Raw genomic sequence first — 23,485 nt, 5'->3', positions numbered from 1 at the left:
TCCTGGAGGATAAGAATTCCATCTCCCATCATTGGCAAATTACACATGAGCAGCTGTGGGGCTACAGAGCATACCTTCACACCTTGTTTTCACTTGTGCAGAAGTCACTGGATGGCTTAAATCAGGTCTTTCAGACTGATAGTTAAGCTCTCTTGTTGATAGTACAATAATCTACATCTTAAATGAGCATGTTTGTGGACCACAGGTGAAGTCAGCCACAAACCCATGTCACTATCCTGGCATAGATCCCCCACCCCAGGATAAAATAATGAGCCTATCACTAGTTTAAATGATCCTTTAAATCTCTATATTTTTATTTTGATGTTTAAATCCACGTTGATCCCATAATTTGGAATCCTTAGGACTACTACGTTGTTTGATTTTTTTAATCAGGAGAGCAAACATAATTTGTGTCCTGTTGGATAAGCAAAAGAAAGAAAAATATGATGTTGAAAAATCTTTTTTCTTCTACCAAAACCTTGCAGTAACTTTCTAAGCCTGGATTCCTGTGAGAAGCATTCTCAGCAGGGGAAAGCACCAAGAGAAGCAGCTGTGCAGACAGCCCAGCCTCTCACTTCTGCTTCCCTGGGAGTTTTATGTTATGGCTTGTATCACTGTGGGAGGAGCAATGTAACCTTGTTGACAGTAATAAGTGGCAACATCTTCAGGCTGCAGGTTGCTGATGGTGAGAGTAAACTCTGGCCCATATCCATCACCACTGAACCTTGATAGAACTCCAGACAACAAAGTATCTGTAGCATAGGTCAGGAGTTTTGCAGCTTTACCTGGTTTCTGCTGGTACCAGGTTAAACTGTAATCGATGCTCTCACTAGCCCTGCAAGTGAAGGTGGCGGTATCTCCTAGAGACAGCGACAGTGAGGATAGAGACTGGGCCGTCTGGATTTCACACCTGGCTCCTGTGTGGAAACATGAAAACAAACATCCACACTATTAATCAAGTTATCAGAGGGCTTCCTGAAGAGTAAAGAATCCTGGATCACACTGGGCTGTGTTAAAGCCCAGCATAGTTCTTCCTTACCTGGGATCCAGAGCAGCAGGAGCCCCAAGAGCTGAGCAGGGGCCCTCATGTCTATGCTGTGTGCTGACTGAGATTGACTGCTGCTGTGTGAACAGGTTGGTATGAAGTCCTGAGGGCTGTGGGCTGTGCCCTGGGCACATACAAATCACCATGGGCTAGACAGAGCTAGAAGAGCTGCAGGCTTCTGAATATCAGTAACTCAGCAAGAGCTGTTTCCCCGGGTGTTCATGACCATGCCACAGCAGGATACATTTGTCTCTAGAAAATGTATTTGTCCATCAGGAAAAAAAAGCAAGTAAAAATGGAGGATATAAGAGAACCCTGAAGCATCAGTCATGGATTTATTGTTATTGAAAATTGATAATCCTGGGCTGGGAAGGTGGCAGTGGTAGAGTGCTTGTCTTGCATGCTTGTCTCAGCACCACATAAGCAGAAAAGGCTGGAAATGGCAATGTGGCTCAAGTGGTAGAGCACTAGCCTTGAGCTGAAGAGCTGAGGCACAGTACCCAGGTCCAGAGCTCAGGTCCCACGACCGACAAAAAAAAAAAAAAGAAAGAAAGAAAAAGAATTCTGTTTTAGTTTGAATTAGTTTGAGTTGGGCTCTTAGATTTGCATTCGAGAACAGCTACCAACAGTACAAAAATCAAAGCAGTTGGTCTATCCTACTGAAGAGTTTCTCTGTATTGGATAGTATTTATCTTGGACTTAAACAAAGGCTACATAGAACCTTGGATTAATTTTTGTGTAACATCACACTATTCAAAGTCTCCCTACGTACTTAGAGAAATGCATGTAACTATTTCCTGTTTCTAGCACAGCTGCATATGAGTTCTGGGACAATCCCAGTTTTTTAGATTTACATATGGCATAATCATTTTGTGCTTTACTTCTTTCGTATGTAGCCTCTTATAACTGACTTTCTGTATTGTTGGCACTGGACCAACCATCCCTATGATTTTTATATTTTGAGCCCTGGGGCTACATTAAACCATATTGTTTTGCAGCTTTTTAAAGATGATGTAAATCTTCTGCTTCCCATGTATTAAGAATGATAACACAGATCCAAGTGGACTACAACTTTGTGTTGTGGGAAAGAAGAGGCTCCAAGGAGACGAATATGAACTAAATTTCTTTTCATTTTTCTTGGTTTTGTTTTCTGGGTGTCATTCCTGCGGCTTGAACTCCTGAGATTTTGTGCTCAAGACTAGCACTCTAGCACTTGAGCCACAGCTCTACTTCTAGCTTTTTGCTTGGAGATAAGAGTCTCATTGGCTGAGCTGGAAAGGTGGCTCAGTGGTAGAGCGCTTGCCTTGCATGCATGAGGCCCTGGGTTCGATTCCTCAGCACCGCATAAGCAAAGAAGAAAAAAGCTGGAAGTGGCACTGTGACTCAATTGGTAGAGCACTAGCCTTGAGCTGAAGAGCTGAGGGACAGCACCCAGGCCCAGACTTCAGGCCCCACAACCAGACCAAAAAAAAAAAAAAAAAAAAAAGAGTCTTATGGGGTTTCCTGACTGGTCTGGCTTCAAACCATGATCCTCAGATCTCAGCTTCCTAAGTTTAGGATAACAGGCATGAGCCATCAGCACATAACTGAATATCTTTTCTTATATAAAAAAATCTATTATAATCTACTATATGTCTGAGTCAAGCAGAAAAGGTCAGATAAGGTGATGTTAGGGAAATGAACCCTAAGATATGTATTCAAATGTTTTTCCTTTCATGCTATTGTTTCTAACACATTTATAAGATTATTTCTTTGTTGCTTTGTATGTCCCTCCCCAACAGTATAACCCCTGATTTCACTGTATTTAATGTCGGTATAATTTGTGGAGGGGAAGGGGAAAAACAAATCATTTAAATAGGGATACAGGTGGACCCATTGCAACAATGAGATTTCGAAAACGAACTTTACAACCTTGATGCCGAACTTTACAACTTTGATGCGGGGTGGAGGGGATGGGTGGAGGATTGGGTAGGGGGGAAAGGATGGGAAGGGATGGGAAGGGGAAACAAAGGAGGAGGCTACAATGCTTGGTAAGAAATGTACTCATTATCTTGCCCATGTAATTGTAACCCCTCTGTACAGTATTTTGACAATAAAAAAATCTATTATATATGGAAAAAAAAGACAAAGAAAATGTGTTTGTCTCTGGAGGCCAAACAGAGACCAAGTTGACTGCTCTGTTAACTGTAGATCTGTGTTTCTTTCTGTGTTAGGACATTCTTTTATTTCAAAGATTTTATATAAGATACTCTATATGTTCAGAAACCACAAGAAAGTAAGGATTTTGTGACATTTGCTATATGTGGATAATATTAAAGACAAAGAGATTTCCACTTTTATCTGAGTCTCTAAATTCCTTTATGTGGTATATCATCATTACTAGCAGCCAGTGACAGAATGGGTTGTAAAGAAATAAATAAAGACATGCATACCATTATACATACATAGGGATGATATATAATCAAGTGGAACACGAGGGATAACTGTGTAGTCTGTCACTTATCTACCTATGCATACAAATATACAGAAATATATACACGTATACTAAAATGAAAAAAATACAGCACATAAAAAGATGATAATACACTTTGAATAACTTTTCAACTCTATAAGAAAATCCAGAAGAAATGGAAGGATTTCTAGGTTCATTTGAAAGAATTAACAGCTATACCCCTCACAATTCTAGCAGAGGCTCACAATAGCCCCACAGGTATGTTCATATGACCATATAAATGGTGCTAATCAAAATGATCTCTATAAGGTGGAAGCTAGAATATTTGTTGTTGTTTTGTTTCTCTTTTTTTTATAGTGTACTGTTTCCAATTAGTTCTTTTTTGTTGGTTGTGGTACTTAAATTCAGCCTGGGCACTGTCCAGTTTTATTGGTGGTTAATTGGAGATAAGAATCTCATGGACTTTCCTGTCTGGGCTGGCTTTGAGCTGCAATCCTCAGATCTCAGATCTCAGCCTCTTGAGTAGCTGGGATTAAAGGTGTGAGCCACCAGTGCCTGGCTGCAGTTAGTCTTTTTTTTTTTTTTTTAAACTGGGACAAGCTATCCCAGCAATGGACCCTGAGATAGCCACCAGGACAAAGTCAGTCCTGACAATGGAAAACCATGGAGAGGAATAAGAGGAAATGACATCCTAAATGGGGTCACTTTATATTCACCTTTTCAAAATTAATCAGCACTGGGAGATCAAGAGAAATAGTTGTTTGTCACCTAATGTCCATACCTGTCTACCTTCTAACTGGATAGAAAGTTAACAGTCTTACCTTTGTCACCTGCTATTTGTATTTATTGTAACTTCTGACTGGTATTCCCAATCAGTGAATAATGCTCTCCTTTACCCAGTTACACAAAAGAACCTGGACACCCCCTTCCTGCCTTCCTTGCCCCCAGTCCAGTTATTCCTCCCTCCCTGTTATGGGCTACAACCGGGTTTATACTCCAAATGGCATATTTCTGGCCCAGGGCCAATGTGTGTTCTCCTGTGCCATTCATATTAACTGACCTTGTCACCTTATCAGCTTTTTTTTTTTTTTTTTGTCGGTCGTGGGGCTTGAACTCTGTGCCTGGGCGCTGTCCCTCAGCTCTTCAGCTCAAGGCGAGCACTCTACCACTTAAGCTACAGCACCACTTCCGGTTTTCTGGTGGTATATTGGAGATAGGAGTCTCATGGTCTCTCCTGCCCGGGCTGGCTTTGAACCGAGATCCTCAGATCTCAGCCTCCTGAGTAGCTAGGATTACAGGCGTGAGCCACCAGCGCCCGGCCCCTTGTCAGATTTTTGCCTGATGTTTCCAAAAGTCTCTTTCAACAAGATAACATCTCCCACCCTAGATACCACCTGGGAACAAGTCAAGGCCATCCTGTTCCTACAGGCAACCAGAGACATCATTTACACTGCCCTGCCTTGCCCAGCGCAGCCCTAAACCCCAAAGGACCCCAACTCCAGATATTCCTTGATGGCCCCAGGGCAGCAGGAAGTAGGCAAAAGAATCCAAGATACCCGTTGGCTCTGGTACCTTTAAATAATTCAGCTTCCTCTTTTTCAGGTTAAAAGATTACTCCCCCTCTTCCAGGATGCTGGGATTGCTGTATCTCCAATCTGAGACAGAAAAGGCAATTTCAGGTCTTTGATAGCTCCTTCTGGGAATAACTCCTTCCATGGCATACTCCTCTTTTGGACTGCTAACAGCAATTTTTTCCTTAACAGCAATTTTGCCTTTTATAAATTGTCTTGCATTTTAGACAACTATTCTCATGGAAAATGGAGGGCCTTTACCAACCACTGTCAAGCAGATGCTTCTTGGACGGTACCCAGCCGAGCAACAAAACAGGGACCTCTGACTACTTACAGCAGGAAGTAGCTCCAAAAGAAATCACCTTCGCCCATACTCCCGGCCTGGTACCCCTATTTTTATTAAACAACAGAGTGGGGAATGTAAACATTATACCCACCTCAGCTCCACCCAGACCTGCTGGGCCTTCCCTCTCTCTGCCCAGACTCACCTGAACTCCCATCTACCTTACTTCCTTCCCTCAGCCCTTGTTCCTACCTAGATAGCAGAGGTCTCCGTGCACTTTCTCTCTGGGGCAAATATGGCTCCTCTAATAAACCTCCTGTGCCTGCCTACCTCTGTGTGGTCCCCTGGGATGGATGTGACAGATCCTTTCAGTTACCCCCTCCCTTGTTTTTCTCCCACTCTCCCTTCCCTCCCATCCCTCCCTCCACACCAGTTTTGAAGTTCATTTCCAACATATTGTCTTATGACTATTGCTATTGCTAAGCAGGAACTCAAAAATGGAGGGACATAGGATGAACAAAAACAGCAGTGGTACTCATTTGAAACTATATTGAGAACTAACTATACATCCTGTGGGTGTGGACAAGCAGGAAGAACTGCAAGAAAATGAGGGAAGAGGTGACATCCAAAAATAAATGTATATATTACCCGACATAACACAGTAACCTCTCTGTACATCAACTTTGTAATGACAATAAAAATTTTCAAAAGAGAAAGCCAGAGAGAGAACTATTCTGTCTGTAAGCTAAAGAAAGATACTGGATGCATTATAAGATGAATCTGTGTAGAAGCAATGGCATAATGAAGTTTATAGAAATTCAAACATTTAGCCAGGTGCCAGTGGCTCATTTCTGTTATCCTATCTACTCAGGAGGCTGAGATCTGAGAATCACAGTTCAAAACCAGCCTGGGCAGGAAAGTCCATGAGATTCTTATCTCCAAATAACTATCAGAAAACCAGAATTGGTGCTATGGCTCAAGTGGTAGAGCTCTAGCCTTGAGCTGAAGAACTGAGGGACAGTGCCCAGGCCCGGGTTCAAGGCCCACAACGAACCAAAATAATAAGAAAGAAAAAATTCACACATTTGTACTTCCAAAACAATGAAAAGAAAATAAAAAGAGAAGCCACTGACTGGGATGTAATAGTATAAATTATTTATCTGATAAATATCTATAAAATATTAAATATTGAACTATTATAACATATTTAGAAAATATTATGAATGGGTATTTCAAATTAAGTAGTTAATGGTTGGGACACTGATAGCCATCATGTACAAACCAGGAAGAGCCATAGGTGAGACCATCACATCTGGACCTTGTAGAGGTGATGGCTAGAGGAGTACAGTCTGAAAGCTGCAACCTCAAGCCTGAAGAGGGAAGACACGGGAACCATTATGTATTCTTCTTGTCCCACCAATTTAAGCAAATAGTATATACCAGATTAGAAGAGGAAGACTTCAATCATGGGACTATCTGAATAAATTTAAATAAAACTGAATGAAGTCATAAAGTAGTAGAGAGAGACAGAGATAGATATTTTATTGATTAAAGGCCTTTATAATAAAAAATCAAGGAAAAATCCATGGAGGACAAATTTTGAGAATGCCAGAAGGACCTATCATGTGTTTTGCCCAGGGCATTGGAATATGGTCATAAGAGTATGGAAGATTGGAGCAAGATCAAGAATTGCCTTTATTAATATTATTTAGAATATTAACTAGGTCCATTCTCGTCTTTGATTTCTTCTTGGAGTTGGAAATCACATGTGAGATAAAAGCCAGGGACTTTGCTACATGAATTGACCTCTGCTTTGGAGATTGAAACTACAGAACAGGAAAGGGAAGTGAATTTGCTTGTGCATGTAGCAAACACCGCAGCAGGCCTAGTTCCCCTATTAAACATATTCAGGAGCAGCTGAGTCAGTCTCACTGAGAGCATTCATCAGGTTTTTTGCAGCAGAGTGTATCACTGTGAAAGGTAAAGTATCATCCTGCTGACAGAAATAATATACAGCATCTTCAGACTTCATGTCATTCATTGTCAGGGTAAACTCTGTTCCATATCCACCACCACTGAGCCAGCATGGGTCCCTAGAAACAACAGTAGTAATATATTTAATGATGAGGTTAGCAGCTTTTCCTGGCTTCTGTTGGTACCAATGCATGTCATAATCGATGTTTGTGCTGGCTTTGCAGTGGATGGTGGCTTTGTGTCCTGCAGCTGTAGACAGGAACTGTGGAGACGGTATGAATATTGTTTCTTCTGTCTGATTATGGATATAAATAAGGAGGACAAGTCAACTGCATTATATTTTCAGAGGATGAAGAATATCAATTCCTTTAGAAAATGTACTATTTGGTGAAGATTCTGAGGACTTAATTCCATAAAGAAGACAAACTGTTTCTCTTATGAAAGATCTAGAGGAGAAAAGATGACAATCTGAGCCTTACATACAGGAGAATATGCAAATATTGTGGTGCATGGTATAGCATAGGAAGGAAGTGTTGACATGGCATATCATGCATAAGTGTTGAAATCATGCATAAGCTTAAAATGTTTCATCCCCATTCAAAGAGGCCTTGGATTATTCCTATGTGTATGTTTACTTTTAATTTTACTGTCAAGGTGATGTACAGATGGGAAACAGTTACATAAGTAAGGTGGTGAGTACATTTATTGTCTAAATTGTTATCCCTAAGTAACTTTTTTGAATAGTTTTATTTTCTGGTAAATAGTTATACAAGGGAGTTGCCATTCAACACAAGTTTATAAGCACAGTGCCTCTTAAGCAATGTTGCCCCTTTTAACATTCTTACCTACCCCTCCCACCCTAACTCTTCCCTTACTTTTCATTCTTTAGAGTATATTGGATTGTTTTACCATTTAACAAAGCAGTTTATGTTTACAATGCATCTCAATCTGTGTCGTAACTTGAACATCTTCACCCCCTTTGACCCACCCTTTCCACAATTTTTTCTTGATGCAGTCTTGCCTGCATTCTATTCTCTTGCCTATCATTCTTCTACTCTTCTATTTTGCCCCTTCCTCTTTCAAATACCCGTTTCCTGGTGCTTTTGATGGGGATAGAATTCCTATCAGTAAAAGGTGAATTGTATAGTTCAATATCTGACAGCCTGCATTGATACCTATAGAAATGTAATATGCACAGCAGAATAGAGTTTATACCAAAACATTAAATTACAGTGCATGGGCTGAGAAGGTGGCTCAGTGGTAGAGCGCATGCCTTGCATGCCAGAGGCCCTGGGTTCGATTCCTCAGCACCACATAAGCAAAAAGAAAAAAGCCAGAAGTGGCGCTGTGGCTCAAGTGGTAGAGCGCTAGCCTTGAGCTGAAGAGCTGAGGGACAGCGCCCAGGCCCAGAGTTCAGGCCCCATGACCGGAGTCAAAAATAAATAAATAAATAAAAAAAAAATTAAAAAAAAAATTAAATTACAGTGCATGCATCTTCTCTTTGTCTACCAATACAAATGTATTAGAATGTGGACAGGCACTACTAGCATTTCAATGTACCTTTTTCACAAAGTCTGTGTAATAAGGATTTTCCTCAGTGGACCCTTGTGTCTTTATGCCAAGAGCTAGAAGACCTCAAATGTCAGTGACTTGTGGGAAGTGCCTAGATCACTGAAGGTGCTGTCTTTGGGAGGGTTAAAGGAGTAAGTCAGATCTCTTAAGAGTCAATTGCTATGACGTGAAGACAACCAAATATTCAGCCTCTTCAGCATGTGGCTTTCTAATAACCCACTATGTCCTGATATAGACATGACAGCTCTAACCTGAGAACAGACAAGTAAGGACACTGCACCTAGGACTTTCTAACTCTAAAAGTGTGGATTAAACAAATCTATTCTTTGTACAGTGCTCAGGTACTTTGTTTTAACAACCAGGAATGAGCTAATAAAGGTATGTGTATGTGTGTGCACATACATGTATATGCAATTGCACATCTGTGTGTCTTTAACATGTGGGTTAAATAGACATGTTCTTAAAAGGGGCTAATAGAGAAGTAAGGAGAATCTTTTACCCTTGATACTCATCCTGTAAACACAGCTGCTTTGTTTTCTGCCAGTCCTCATGCTGGAATGCAGGGCCTAGGCACTTTCCTTGCACTATGTGTACTCAAGACAAGTGCTCTACCACTTGAGTCAGAGGTCTACAATCTTCAATCTACAATCTTCAAATCTCAGTCTCCTGAGTAGCTGTAGTTACAGTCGTGAGCCCTGGCTCGCACAAGGCTTCTTAGACCTAACAAGGAACACTTGTTATCTTGCTGACCTGAATATTTACATTCAGTAGATCTGAGATGGTTTATAATTTTGCCTTTGTCACATTGTCTTCATGATGTTGATGATGTTGAATTCTGTACAAACTCTGAAGAGAAAGAGATAATACTGCATTCCTATTTAGTTGAGTTTGCTTTTTATATTGTTAAGAAAGAATTTGGTTTGTTTGTGAAGAGATTCTTACATATTTCATGCAAAAATTTCATTTTCCATTGACCTGTGACTTAATGAAATTTTCTTCCTTTGCTTGCAATATGCTGATGATACTTAGAATCAATATGGAAATGTTCTTGGCTAATGAAATCCTGATCAAATCCTTGAGTGGCCAGCTCTCAACTTCTATTACAGAATTTCTACAGGAAGTGTATTTCCCAGAATCCTTTTCCCTCTCTGGTTTCCTGTGGATAGCTAAATGAGGGCCTCACATAGGATTCTAGACCCTAAGATGACTCAGTCATAGCCATCCCCAGATATACAGGAGGAAAGAGTTGAGAGCTATAGGTAACTGAGGACTTCATACATTTTTACATATTTTATATGTATTAGATATGTTTTATATATTTTATTGTACAAATACTGTACAGAGAGTTACATTTACATGAATAAGGTAATGAGTACATTTCCTATCCAGCATTGTTACCTCCTCTTTTGTTTTGCTCCTACCATCCTCACCTCCCCCACTGCTCCTCCCTCCCCAAGTTGTAAAGTTTGTTTTTGAGATAGTGTCTTGCACATCTCATTGTTACAATGGATCAACCTGTATTATATATGTTTTTATATATCTTATATGTCTAAATATGATTTTTCTGTTAACATATTCATGTGAATATCTGACTCTCAGTAAGTTCATATATGTAAGCCCATTTCTAATTCCTCTGATATTTATTGAAGATCATGGGTCAATTGCAAATTGTTTTTTTTTTTTTCAGAAAGTTCTTTGGTAAACTCAACCTGCATTACTTTTATTTACATAATCTCATATTTGTCTCTGTATTCTATCACTTTGTAGTTCTTTTACAAATACTTTAGTTATGTAGTCAGTTCTCATAAAAATTCATCTTCTTTATATGTTCATATTTCATATAAAACCAGTCATCATTTCAACAATAATAAAGTGTAACAAACTCCTCTAAATCTAGGGGCTCGTAACACAAATCATTTATGTTAGTGCAAAGACAAATTCACAATTGCACTGATGTGCCAATCCAGGCAGGGCTCAGCTTCTTCATTTTGTTGCAGGTCCCTGGTCTTGTCTCCATTGTGTGGATTTGTTTGATCTGGAACAGAGACATAAGAGGAAATGACCACTTAGGATTATATACATTCTGTTGTGGTCAAGCTACTGTCACAAATTTATGTCCAAACATCACCAGAACAGGACCATGAATTTTAAACTATTTGCCTTTATAGCTTAACAAATTACTAATAAACATATATTCTATTATACTTTCAAAGGACTGGTTCATATAACTGAGAAATAATCATGAATTTGCAGTTTGGTATCCAAGAACAAACATTAGTTTTTGTTAATTAGACAAAGATGTAATTGTGTTGCTACCATTTTTTTTTCTTAAAAGGTCTTCGTTGAGGTCAAAATCTCCTAAAGCTTGGATTCCAAAACATCCCATGGAAATCTGTTAACTTGTGGAAATGCAGAGCATCATTCCTTGAAGAAAGGTGGATCAGCTATTTTGCATTTGTAACCAGTGCTCAGGAATGATGAGGATATTTCTGGTTTCAGGAAAGAAATGATTGATTATATATATTTAGGTAAACACATATTCCTCCATTATATTCAGTATGTGTGTTTGTGTACGTGCTTTTCTAGAAAGCTATTCCACTAACTGTCACATTAAAACAATTTAATGTAATTTCTCATTTTGTAATTACCATTATTACAATGAATTTCTGTTGATATAATTGTAGACTCAATAAATGATCTGGAAATGACTCCACATGAGCTCCAGGCACAACTCTTAGATGGGAAGTAATAATAACAGCTGACTTGTCAATCACAAAGTAATAGCACTGTGGTGGAGGCCCTGTTATAATTAATTTTTCTTTTCGGATGACTCACAGACTTGTGAGAGACAATGAGGAGCCTAAGTGAGAATTAGAAATCTGATGGGAACTTCTGTTAAAATGCCTGAGCAGAGAAGAGAACTGAGATTCAACTCTGACATTTCTGGCTGGTCTTCCACAAAATGCTACAATTGTGGGTAAACATTGCATTAATTGTTCCTGTTAAGAAGTTTCCATAAGTTGGGCTGGGAAGGTGGCTCAGTGGTAGAGCGCTTGCCTTGCATGCCTGAGGCCCTGGGTTCGATTCCTCAGCACCACATAAGAAAAAAGCCGGAAGTGGCTCTGTGGCTCAAGTGGTAGAGCACTAGCCTTGAGCTGAAGAGCTGAGGGACAGTGCCCAAGCCCAGAGTTCAGACCCCACGACCGGTTAAAAAAAAAAAAAAAAAAAGAAGTTTCCATAAGTAACGTAAAGCTATTCCATTAGTTCATATACATTCCAAACCTATACTTCTCCTATAAATGATTCCTTGATTAACTCAGAGCATTTCCAACTTCATGCCACTTTTTCCCAGATGTACTGGAGAGCATCATGGTGAAACAATTTATAGCATCTGAAGCAGATGCACACTAGACACTGGTGGAGACTTGAGAATTCCCCAAGTTCCAGGTGTCTAAGGTGATAGCAGTGGATACAAGGTAAACAAGATTAATGATGCCCTCTTGACATGGTTTTTTATATAAAGACACAGAGGATAAACAGATGAATATAGCATCCATTGAAAAAGTGTTTACTCTCAGACTTCTGGGACCTATGAACCATATTACAGGGTTTAACCACACACCATTCTCTTAAGTAGAGCCAGAGCCCCAGGACACAGAAGGCAGAGATTACTGTGCATTGTGCAGTTTTGTATCTTCCCCAGGTTGATCCAGCCAAGCGATATTGATCAAAATCTGGTGATGGCTTGATGGTCAGGCAGGGTTTGATGAACACACAGAGCAGAAGCTAGAAAAGGCACAACTGGACTTCCAGATTCTGAACAGAAAGCATGGCAAAAGTTGTAGGCTAGCATGTGCTGAAAGGAAGTGTTATAAATTTCATCACAGAGCGAATAATCATCACAGCAGACATTTGGTTTTTACATTACTGGTTGGCTATAATATTACTGAAGAGAGATTTGCATTTTTCAATAAATATCTAATGGTTTATCTGGTCTTTATATTCAGGTAATTATTTTCCTGGTTGTTACAGATTGCATTTTGTTGTAGTGTCATATACTCTTCACCTCTACTCAGAGTCACTCTTATATTGACCTCAATATCTTCCTCCTATGCAGACTCACACAATCTGTTGGGCTGCTCCCCAGACCAGCCAGCCATGAGGGCAGCTCATCCAGCCAGATGGGAGGTTTTTGTTCAAGGCTGTATCACTGTGGGAGGAAGATGTGTCCCTTGTAAACAGTAATAAACTCCAACATCCTCAGCTTCCACGCTGCTGATTGTCAGTGTGAAATCTGTGCCTGACCCACTGCCACTGTATCTGTCTGGGACCCCAGATCCTCGTTTGGAAACCAAATAGATCATGGGATGTGGAGACTGGCCTGGCTTCTGCAAGTACCAGTTCAAATAGGTGTATCCATCGCTATACAGAAGACTTTGACTAGACCTGCAGGAGATGGAGGCTGGCTCTCCCAGGGTGACAGGCAAGGACCTTGGAGTCTGGGTCATCACAACATCTCCACTGGATCCTTAAATTAGAATAAGACAGAGAGCAAGGTTATATATTAACATAGAGAGCCATGCATGCATTACATTTATTTAGATATATGTTTCCTCTTATTCTTACTCATGATTTGATTTTTAATTTAAAATACTAAATAACAAAAGAGATGTTCTTGAAGCACAAAAGTGTGTCTAGGAGTTGACAGCAGTATTCCCACCTAGAAAAGTCTTCACTCAAGCACAGGTTCTAGCTCTTTCTGACTGCTCCTTACTCTCTCAGACCTAAACCTCATTGCCCTACCATGAACATCTAACACATGGATAAATTACCACTGGTCCATGAGAGCTCACCCTCCCATCCTCTCTGATTCCTCACTTTCTTTTGCTCTTACCAGGGATCCAGAGCATTAACAGCCACAGGAGCTGAGTCAAGGACTTCATTTTTAGGAGCGAAATGAGGAGTCTTGACAGGTCAAGGCAAGTTCAGCACTCAATATTTATTTCAGACTTAGAAAGGAAGGTCCTCCTTAGGGAGTGATATGCAAATAGCCAGGTGGGGGCAACAGTGTGAGGAAAGAAAAATGGAGGATAAAGCCTGCTCTTCTAAGAAAAGTGACAAGAGATGTGTTCAGTGTTTGGTAATAACCAAAAAATTACATGGTTTCTGCAGCACTGGAAAGAAGGATCCCACTGTAAAAGTTCTGTTTTTCCAAGAAGTATAGGGTACATATGCTCTCACCCTATAGAACAGTATCAGGGACCCAATAATAGGCAGGCTTAGATATCATGCCTTAGCTTCCATGAAACTCCTCAGCTAGTCTAGGGAAAGGCACAGTACCCTCTATGCTCAGTGATCCTCAAGGGAATTGACCACTAAGAGCAGAGAGTTGAGTAGATGAAGAGGCATCTGATATCCATAGTTACCAGACGATCTGTTCATGGATATTAGCTACAAGTGTTAGAAACTGTTTCCATAAGAACTTCCTATTACGACTTAGGGCAAAAAAAAATTGACAGGGAGTGCAATTTTTCTCTTATAGGTAATGACCAAATTGTCTTAAAATGAAAAATATGACAGAAATGTTTATGCATGAAAGTGTGAATATATATTCATATATATGTATATTCAATGTAACCATTTTGATACAACAATATCCTGTCATTGTTCTGTACTATATTTTTACAGCAAATTAATCAATGTATTTCTTAAAAATCCTACCTGGAATGTAATGGAAGGTTGAATTCACTCAAGATGTATTATACTCATACATAGAGATGTTGAGTTGAAATGTATTGATGTAACTACTTCAAGATAATTATATTAATACATATTTATATAAATATATTTCTCATTACCTTTAATTAACATAAAATCTTTAAATGTCTGCAGTACCAATCTAGTTAACTAGTCTTGTTTATTTGTGTCAGAGTGCTCTGTCTCTACTTCTTGTCTCCAAAATCTCTGTGCTTGTGAAGAAGGAGCACATGGAGAAAGAGACGTGCTGATGGCTCAATGGACCACATGGCCTTGAGCAGTGATGCCTTATGGGAAGTGAGCAGGCTGTCAGATTTCCTGCCATCAGGAGGATTAAATCTGCTATCATGGATTGAGTCAGTTCTCATAACAGTCATTTGTTATGAAGTGACCACAACCATATGCTTGGCCATCTCATCTGCAGCTTGTTCCCTCTTTACTAACACTGTTGTGGCACGACAGGACAGGCCTTACCTGAGCACAGACAGATGAGGATACTACATCGTGGACTTTTATTTGTAACACTGTGCGTTAAGCAACACTCTTCTTTATTCAGAACTTATGCCATAATTTTGTTTTAGTAAATGATTGACACAGATCTGTGTGTGTGTGTGTGTGTGTGTGTGTGTGAGAGAGAGAGAGAGAGAGAGAGAGAGAGAGAGAGAGAGAGAGAGAGAGAGAGAGAGACTGAGAGAAAAAGGGGAAGGGAGAGAGGGAGGTGAGAGGGGAGGGTATGAGAGAAAGAAAGATGTGGTTTAAATAGAAATACTCTTAAATAGACTGGGGTATAAAAAGTGTATCTCTACCTCTGATACTCATCTTAATACGACTTCCTAAACCTTACAGGGATCATTTGTTAACTTGCTGAAGTGCAGATTCACATTCAGTACATCTGAGGTCATTTTGTAATTTTTGTATTTGTAACATGCTCTAAGTGATGCTAAGACAAAAAATATAATATTGCATCCATATTCAATTATATTGCTTCTTATATATCAAGAAATTTTGTTTGAGAAGTATCCTTACATATTTATGCAAATATTCATTTTCTGTGGACTGAGACTGAGTGAACTCTGGCTATGGTTACAAGCTGCTGATAGGAAGAAGCACATTCGAATATGGTCTTGGGCAGTGCCTTCCTGAGAGCTAGGCCATGACCTTATTGGGTCATCAGTGTGAGCTCCTGTCATCACAGTCTCTTCAGGAAGTGCATTTCCCAGCAGTCCTCTCCTTCTCTGCTTTACTGTGGATTTTCTGAATCAGATGAGATTCAACCCTATCCATCCACATCCTGCCTGATGGACAGAGATGAGTGTCATGACAAATGAGAATTTCGCACACAATTTTTGTTTTTAATTATATTTTTATTATATATAGGTGTTGTATAAAAGAGTGACCATTAAACATAGTTTATTCATACAATGTATTTTGATCAATGTAGCCTCTTTCATTTTTCTACCCTATCCCTCTCTACTCAACCCCTTTCTTCCATGCATAGTTCCATATATAAATACTAAATATGAATTTATGGCTCTTATTACATCTGTATGGTACATGGAAGACCCTTTTCTGATTAAACTGGTAAACATTGGTGTAATATATGTCACTATGTAACTGTACCTAGTATATGGTTTCATAAATGTCTTAAATATGTTCTGTTTATTCACATATTGCCTATTTTTATCTAGCTATATGTGGATTTATTTGAATTGGTCCAGAAAGAAGGACAGATGGTTAGGGTGTGGAGATGCCTATATGACCTTTCTCCCAATACTTTCCAGTGACCTTCAAAGTTTGTCTGCATCTGAAAAGCTCTATCAGCAGATGCAGGCACCATGATAAGCAGATGGGGCAGCCCAGCCTCTCACCTTTGCTTCCCTGGAGGTTTATGTTATGGCTTGTATTACTGTGGGAGGGTAACTATTACTCTGTTGACAGTAATAAGTGGCAACATCTTCAGGCTGCAGGCTGCTTGCTGATGGTGAGAGTGAAACCTGTTCCCAATTGACCTCACTGAACCTTGATGGGAACCCAGATTGCAAAGTAGTTGTGTAACTGATCAGGAGTTTTGGAGCTTTCCCTGTTCTCTGCTGGTACCAATGTAAATCATTGCTAATACCCTGACTGGCCCTGCAAGTGATGGTAACTCTGTTGCCAAGAGATGCAGACAGGGATGAGGACTGGGCCAATTGCTCTCTGTAGCATATGCTAACAGAACTGCTTCAGGAAGATTTTTACAATTTTCTTCTTCCCTTTTTTTATGGTGATTTATAATCCTACCTAAAAGCTATACCCATTCCCTCCACTCCTCTAAAATTTCACTTCTAATCTTATCATCTGTTCCCTTGAATAGCCCCTACTACCTTTTCTGGTACAGATTTACTTCTCTACCGTGCACTGAAAGACGAAGCTGGTTCAAATAAAAAGATGGCAACTGGATACTGTATAGGTGTGAAAAACACCGGGTAAATTGTAGGGGATATATTGATAGGATGAGGAAGAGAGGCACCAAAAGCTGTTACTCAAGGATTTCGAAAGAAGCCAAGCTCTGAAGATAACATATTAAATTCTCCTGATCTATGCTCCAGGACATGACTTGTAAATTTCAAGTCTACACAGACTTTAGATACTGGAAAACATGGAGAGTTTGGGACAATGGCCTCAAACCCAAGCTGTGGGCACACATACACTGTCTAGGGTTGGGAGGCAAGAAGCTGACTAGCTGAGAGATGAGGTTAAAACTTAGGAGGAAGTGGGGATCAAAAGTCCTTTCCACCTACAATCAGTACAGTAGGTATACACAGGAAAGGAGATTGCTTATAGTCTGGGACATGAGCTGGAATAAAGCAACTTACAAAAGTAACATTTATAAAGGAATTTCTGCATCCCTAGATTTACTGTGATGCTGTGAATTTGGATTCAATCAAGCATCCTAGAACAGATGAGAAAGTAGCGATAAAATGGACCATATATATACAACATATATAAAGAAACATGAAATCCTGTAATCAGCAGCAAAATGAATGGAACTGGAGGACATTCTGCTAAAACAGGCAAAAAAAAATAAAGGTCATTATGTATGGTTTTTCTCATTTAAAGAAACTTAAAACAGAATAGTAATCATGTGGGCCTGAAAAGAGCTCCAGTTCAGGGGGCAGGAGGGTGAGCATAGAAAAAAAGTGGAAAGACATTATTAATGTACATAATAGAAGTGTATGGAGAATCCCAGAATCTCAGTAATAGGTTCAGCTAAAATATGTGAATAAAAATAGATATCAGAAAAGTAATGAAAAAAAACTGAAGCACATAATTTCTGCCAGGCTCTGGCGGCTCTTACATGTAGTATTCGCTACTCAGGTGGCTGAGATCTCAGGATTCTAGTTTGAAGTTGGCCTGGGAAGGAAAACCTGTGAGAAAAGTCCTGAGGTCAGTAGGCTGGGTTGATGGCACATGCAAATCATCAACAGCTAGTCAGGGTTAAACACAGTGTACAGCTGTCTCATCTTAGTAAGTCTACACATTCTGAGTCTCAGGAGACTGAGTTCAGGCAACAGAAGTTTCTTTTCCTGTGGGTGGAGCACACCACTGATCTCTTTGAGAATCAAAGATTCTTTTTTTTTTTTTCTTTCCTCATCTGAGACAAGACCTATCCATTAAAGTGTTAGTTCTAGAAATTTACAGATAACTTTTGGGCACCACAAATGTGTCACAGTCTGTCAGGAGCCAAAAGTTGAGTCTCTCAACATAATAGGCTTGACTATCTCATTGGAACATCTTGAGGCTGTTTACAGAATCCGACCTTTTCACCCTGCCCTAAGCAAATACCCTGCAGCTGCTAAAGACCTACCACCTTTTCACCTTGCCCTAAGCAAACATCCTACAGCTACTTCGGCCAATGAAAAAGCTTCCTTAATGGCCAATGAAAGAGCTTCCAAGCATATAAATACCCCTGTGTGAAAAATAAATATTTGCAGCTTGATCAGAATCCCTGTCTTGCTGTCATTCTTCCTGTCTCCTGTCCCTTCATTCCTTCTCGCTTAGGTTCACTGCCCTAGTTGACGTCCTGTGGGTCGGGACACAAGTCTTTATTTTGCAGAGCAGAAAGTTGGAATTGCTGTGATTCACTGATAATTCTTATGTGCCGACTTATCAGCACTGCTGTCCTATAATGCAATCCTTAGTGGTGAAATAAGAAGGTAAGGCATTGAAAAGAAAATAGTTAAACTTGTGTATTGTATAGTATAACCTTGTTTGCTCCTACATCTCTGGATTCCTTGTCCCAGAAGATCCATAAAAGCAAGTCTTTGTTAGAAATTTTTTTTTCCCCCTTTGAAAGGATCCATGAAAGGATGCTTCACATCCATGCCAGGGAACCAGGTGGAGGCAGGCAGGCACAGGAGAAAGATTATTACAAGGTTTATTAGAGGAGTCATATTTCCCCCAGAGAGAGAGAACATGGCAGCCTCCACTATCTAGGCAGTAGCAGGGTCTGGGGGTTAGAAAGTGAGGTAGATGAGAGTTCAGGTGGGTCTGGGCAGAGAGAGGGAGGGGCCAGTTGTATGGTAGGAACTCCTGGGCAGGGAGAAGCTATGGTCTGGGTGGAGGTGAGGGCCAAAATGGGCATAATGCTTACATTCCCTGCTCTGTTTTTTAATTAAAATAGGGATAGCAGGCCAGAGGGTATTGGTAGAGGCCATTTCTTTTGGACTGCATCCTGCTGTAAAGGGGTGAAGTAGTCTGGGGTCACCGTTTCATTGATTAGCCGGGTACTATCCAAGAAGCATCTGCTTGACAGTGGTTGGTAAAGGTCCTTCTTTTTCCATGGCAATAATTATCTAAAATTCAAGACAATTAATAAAAGGCAAAAAATTGTTGTTAATGCCCCAAGAGGGGAATATGCCATGGAGGGATTGATTCCCAGAAGGAGCTATCAAAGACCTGAAATTGCCTTTTCTGTCTTGGATTGGAGATATAGCATACCTGACTCCAGCATCCTGGAGGAGGGGTGTAAGACTTTTTCTGCTTTAGGATCACAGTAACCTGAGAAGGGGGTAGCAGAAATATTTAAAGATACCTGAGCCGATGGGTGTCTTGGGCTCTTTTGTCTACTTCCTGCTGGCCTAGGGGCATCAAGGAATCCCTGGAGCTGGGGTCTTTAGGGTCCAGGTCTGCACTTGGCAAGGCAGGGCAATGTAAGTGATGTCTCTGGTTGCCTGTAGGAACAGGATGGCCTTGACTTGTTCCCAGGTGGTATCCTGGATGGGGGATGTTATCTTCTTCAAAGAGACTTTTGGAAATATCAGACAAAAAGCTGACAAGGTGACAAGGTCAGTTAACATGAATGACATAGGAGAATACACATTGGCCATGGGCTGGAAATGTTTCATTTGGAGTATATGCCCAACTGAAGCCCGTTACAAGGAAGGAGGAATAACTGGACTCGGGGCAGAGAAGGCAGGAATGGGGTGTCTAGGATCTTTTGGGCAACTGGGTAGGGGAGAAAATCAGAAGCTACTATAAATATAAATAGCAAGCAACAAAGGCGAGATTGCTAACTTTTTGTCCAGTTAAAAGGTAGATGGCATCTACCCTGAACAACAGGAACCAATATACAAGGACACGTGCACCTCCATGTTTATTGCAGCACTGTTCGCAATAGCTAGGATATGGAAACAACCTAGATGCCCCACCACAGATGAATGGATCCAAAAATTGTGGTATCTATACACAATGGAATATTATGCAGCCATTAGAAATGACAAAATAATAGCATTTGCAGGGAAATGGATGGAGCTAGAAGGAATCATGTTGAGCGAGGTAAGCCAAGAACGAAGAGACAAACAGTACATGGTCTCCCTGATAAGTGGATGATAAATCCAAAATGTTAGGTGATATGACAAAACTAATAGGACTTAAGAAACAAAGAACTCCCACTCATCTGGTTGAACCACTACCAAATATCCCCATGCTGCTGATCACATATATGGTATATAACATGTGAGCACCGTTATATATTACAGACTGTGATAGACAATTTGCTCCAGGAAAGTTAGAATGAACTTGTGACTTTAAATGAGCATCATTATTCCACAATACTGTGAATTTCTGGAAATTAAGCAATCACTTAATCACAATCAAAAAAAAAAAAAAAAGAACCTTGGGGAAGGGAGGGAGGGAGGGGATGGTAGGGGGAAAACAATGGAGGGGGTAACAATGTTCAAGAGGAAGTGTACTCATTACCTCACTCATGTAACTGTAACCCTCTGTATAGTATCTTTACAATAAAAAAATTAAAAAAAAAAAAGGTAGATGGGTATGGACATTAGGAGGGCAAGCAACTATTTCTCTTGAATTCCCGGCTTTGATTAATTTTGAAAGGACGAGCATAAAGTGACTCCATTTAGGATATCATCTTCTCTTAGTCCTCTCCATGATTTTCCATTGTCAGGACTTTGTCCTGATGGGTGTCTCAGCGTCTGTTGCTGGGATAGCTTGTCCCAGTTGGCATTTACAGTTTGGACTCAAGGCCTCTGCACTGTCCCTGAGCACTTCTGCTCAAGGCTAGTGCTCTACCACGTAAGAGTCACAATGCCACTTTCAGCCTTCGGCTGGAAACTTAGAGGTGACTCTTGAGCCATGCTTCCAGTCTGGCTCTGTGCTGATTAGCTGGGAAATGGAGTTTTAGAGGGATTCTTTGTGCCCAGGATGGCTTTGAACTGTGATAAAAGGAATCTTTGCTACAAAAGCCCTTTTTATTTCCAATTAAAGCAACAAAGAGATCAATGAGATAGTTACCTATAACTTGTTAACAATTGACTAACAATTACTTGTCAAGAGTTTTTAATAAAACCCAGTAGATGTTTTTAAACTGGCATTGATTGGTGCTCTAAGTACCGCCCATTGCCTCTGGCCAGCCTGTTTAAAGTGGCTGATACCTTGGGCTACTGCAAGGTAGCCTGTTTAGCACTCAGGTTTATAAAAGCATTTTTCTGACTGGCTTAGGAAACTGATTTACGCAGATCTCAATAGGGACACAATCTCAGTTCTCTGGTAATCTTAATTTATCTCTTTTATCTTGAACTAAACCTTTAGCACAATTTAAATTTTAAACTATTTTGTCTGGGAGGCCAGCCACTCCCCACAGCTTCCCAAATTTTCACAAAGGGGACTCCATTTTTAATCCCTTTTTCTAAAGTTCCTTTTGTAAGATTTTTAAAAAGAGGTTGAGTAAGAACAGCACCATGCATGTGGTATTCAAGTAAGGGGTAGGTTTATTCATCCTTCTGGCTGGCACCAGGCCATGTTGTTGGCACTACATGCAGCTGGGAAAGGCCTGGGAAAGAGAGTGTCTAGCCCTAGGCTAGACCTTATCTAAGGTAGGGGTGGGGAAAAGTGTGGCTACATTGAATCCAGATGTGACCTCTTCCAGGTGTGCCAGATGCCTAGGTAATGCAAGTACTGGGCAGATACTTTTGCTGTGAGAAGTGTGGAGTCTACTGGCCATCCAGAAGTGGACCTTACAACTTTAATCTGCATTTATATGCTTCATTGAAACACTGGGCTAAACCCTTTACCTTTAGGCTGTTTATCATTTGGTCATACACCCCTATGGTCTAACTTGCAGGGATTAACATTTACAGAAGCCAAATATCTGAGGTGGCTTGTGTTTTAGCCAAGTTAGCAGGCTTTTGGTCACGTGTGATGGAACAAGGCCAGAGTCTGGGTGAGGCTATAGCATTTGTATGTGGCATCTGTCACTGGTTACCTGCAAAAATTTCTATATATACTGGTTAAAGACCTGGTTTACACTGGCTTTTGCAGGCTGGTGCCACTGGTTTAGGCAGCTGTGCCTGGGCATAGTCACTTTGGTCCCTTGATCTTAAAGGGAGTTGATCAGCGCACAGGGGAGAATATGGAGAATTAAAACCTTAGCCTTAGTTTCTTTGGCTTATAGTCAGGTCAAAAAGTTTTAAAGCAATTTAAATTAATCACAGCTTCCATTGACAAAGATTTTTAGTAAGCAGAGTGCTTGGCAACCTTGACAAGTACACAGACAGATACATATGTTTGTGCACAGATTATAGAAAGGGCTTAGAATTTTTAAATCATCCATTTAAGTTTTTTGGAATTTTACTTTGCCTAATTATGATGGAATCACGTGGTCAGTTTAAAACACAAAACTTGGCCACCAACAAACTTTTAGTACACAGGAGACAAGAACAGACACATGACATGATATAATGGTGCAGCTGGTCAGGTCAGAGGTCAGAGGTCACAGAATCAAGTTGAGGTTGGCACAAAATCAAGTTGGTGCAAGATAGCAGCTGAGCTCCCATGAAGCCAAGATGGCGTACCTGCCACATGGTCAATGCTAGAACGAACTAAAGATTTAGACAGTGAGGGTGCATTGCTTCTGGCACAACTGGAGCTTCAGGTTCTGCCCCCACTACAAAGGCAGAGGAGGGGTCCAGTAAGGCAATGGGGGCCTCACAGAGGAGGCCCTTCAAGGGAGGGGGACTTGCAGGAGAAGCCACATAGGTGGGGGCTTCACACAGGAGGCCACAGAGGAAGGGGCAGTTGTGAAGGAAGCTACAAATGGGGTACTTCACTGGGGTAGCCACAAATGAGGGGGTACCTCGCTGGGGAGGCTGCAAAAGTGGGTACCTCACTGGGGAGGCTGCAGAAGTGGGGCACCTCACAGGGAAGGCCACAAAAGAGGGGGTCCACAGAGAAGGAGTTTAAACTTAAACTCATCCATGCTTGAGAGAGAGAGAGAGAGAGAGAGAGAGAGAGAGAGAGAGAGAGAGAGAGAGAGAGAAGAGAGAGAGAGA

General features: G+C 40.6%; 1 gene segment (V, D, J or C); it reads right to left on the bottom strand.

The window, feature by feature from the left end:
• Nucleotides 1-594: 594 nt before the first annotated feature.
• Nucleotides 595-1,088, bottom strand: LOC138804376 (immunoglobulin kappa variable 1-39-like). The segment is given in 2 exon segments: nt 595-917; nt 1,040-1,088. Coding segments are annotated over 2 exon segments (372 nt in total).
• Nucleotides 1,089-23,485: the final 22,397 nt, after the last annotated feature.

The sequence above is a fragment of the Dipodomys merriami genome, unplaced genomic scaffold, assembly GCF_024711535.1.
Source record: "Dipodomys merriami isolate MVZ:Mamm:240054 unplaced genomic scaffold, mDipMer1.0.p SCAF_36, whole genome shotgun sequence".
Taxonomy (NCBI): Eukaryota; Metazoa; Chordata; class Mammalia; order Rodentia; family Heteromyidae; genus Dipodomys; species Dipodomys merriami.
This window is presented reverse-complemented; position numbering and strand designations above follow the sequence as displayed.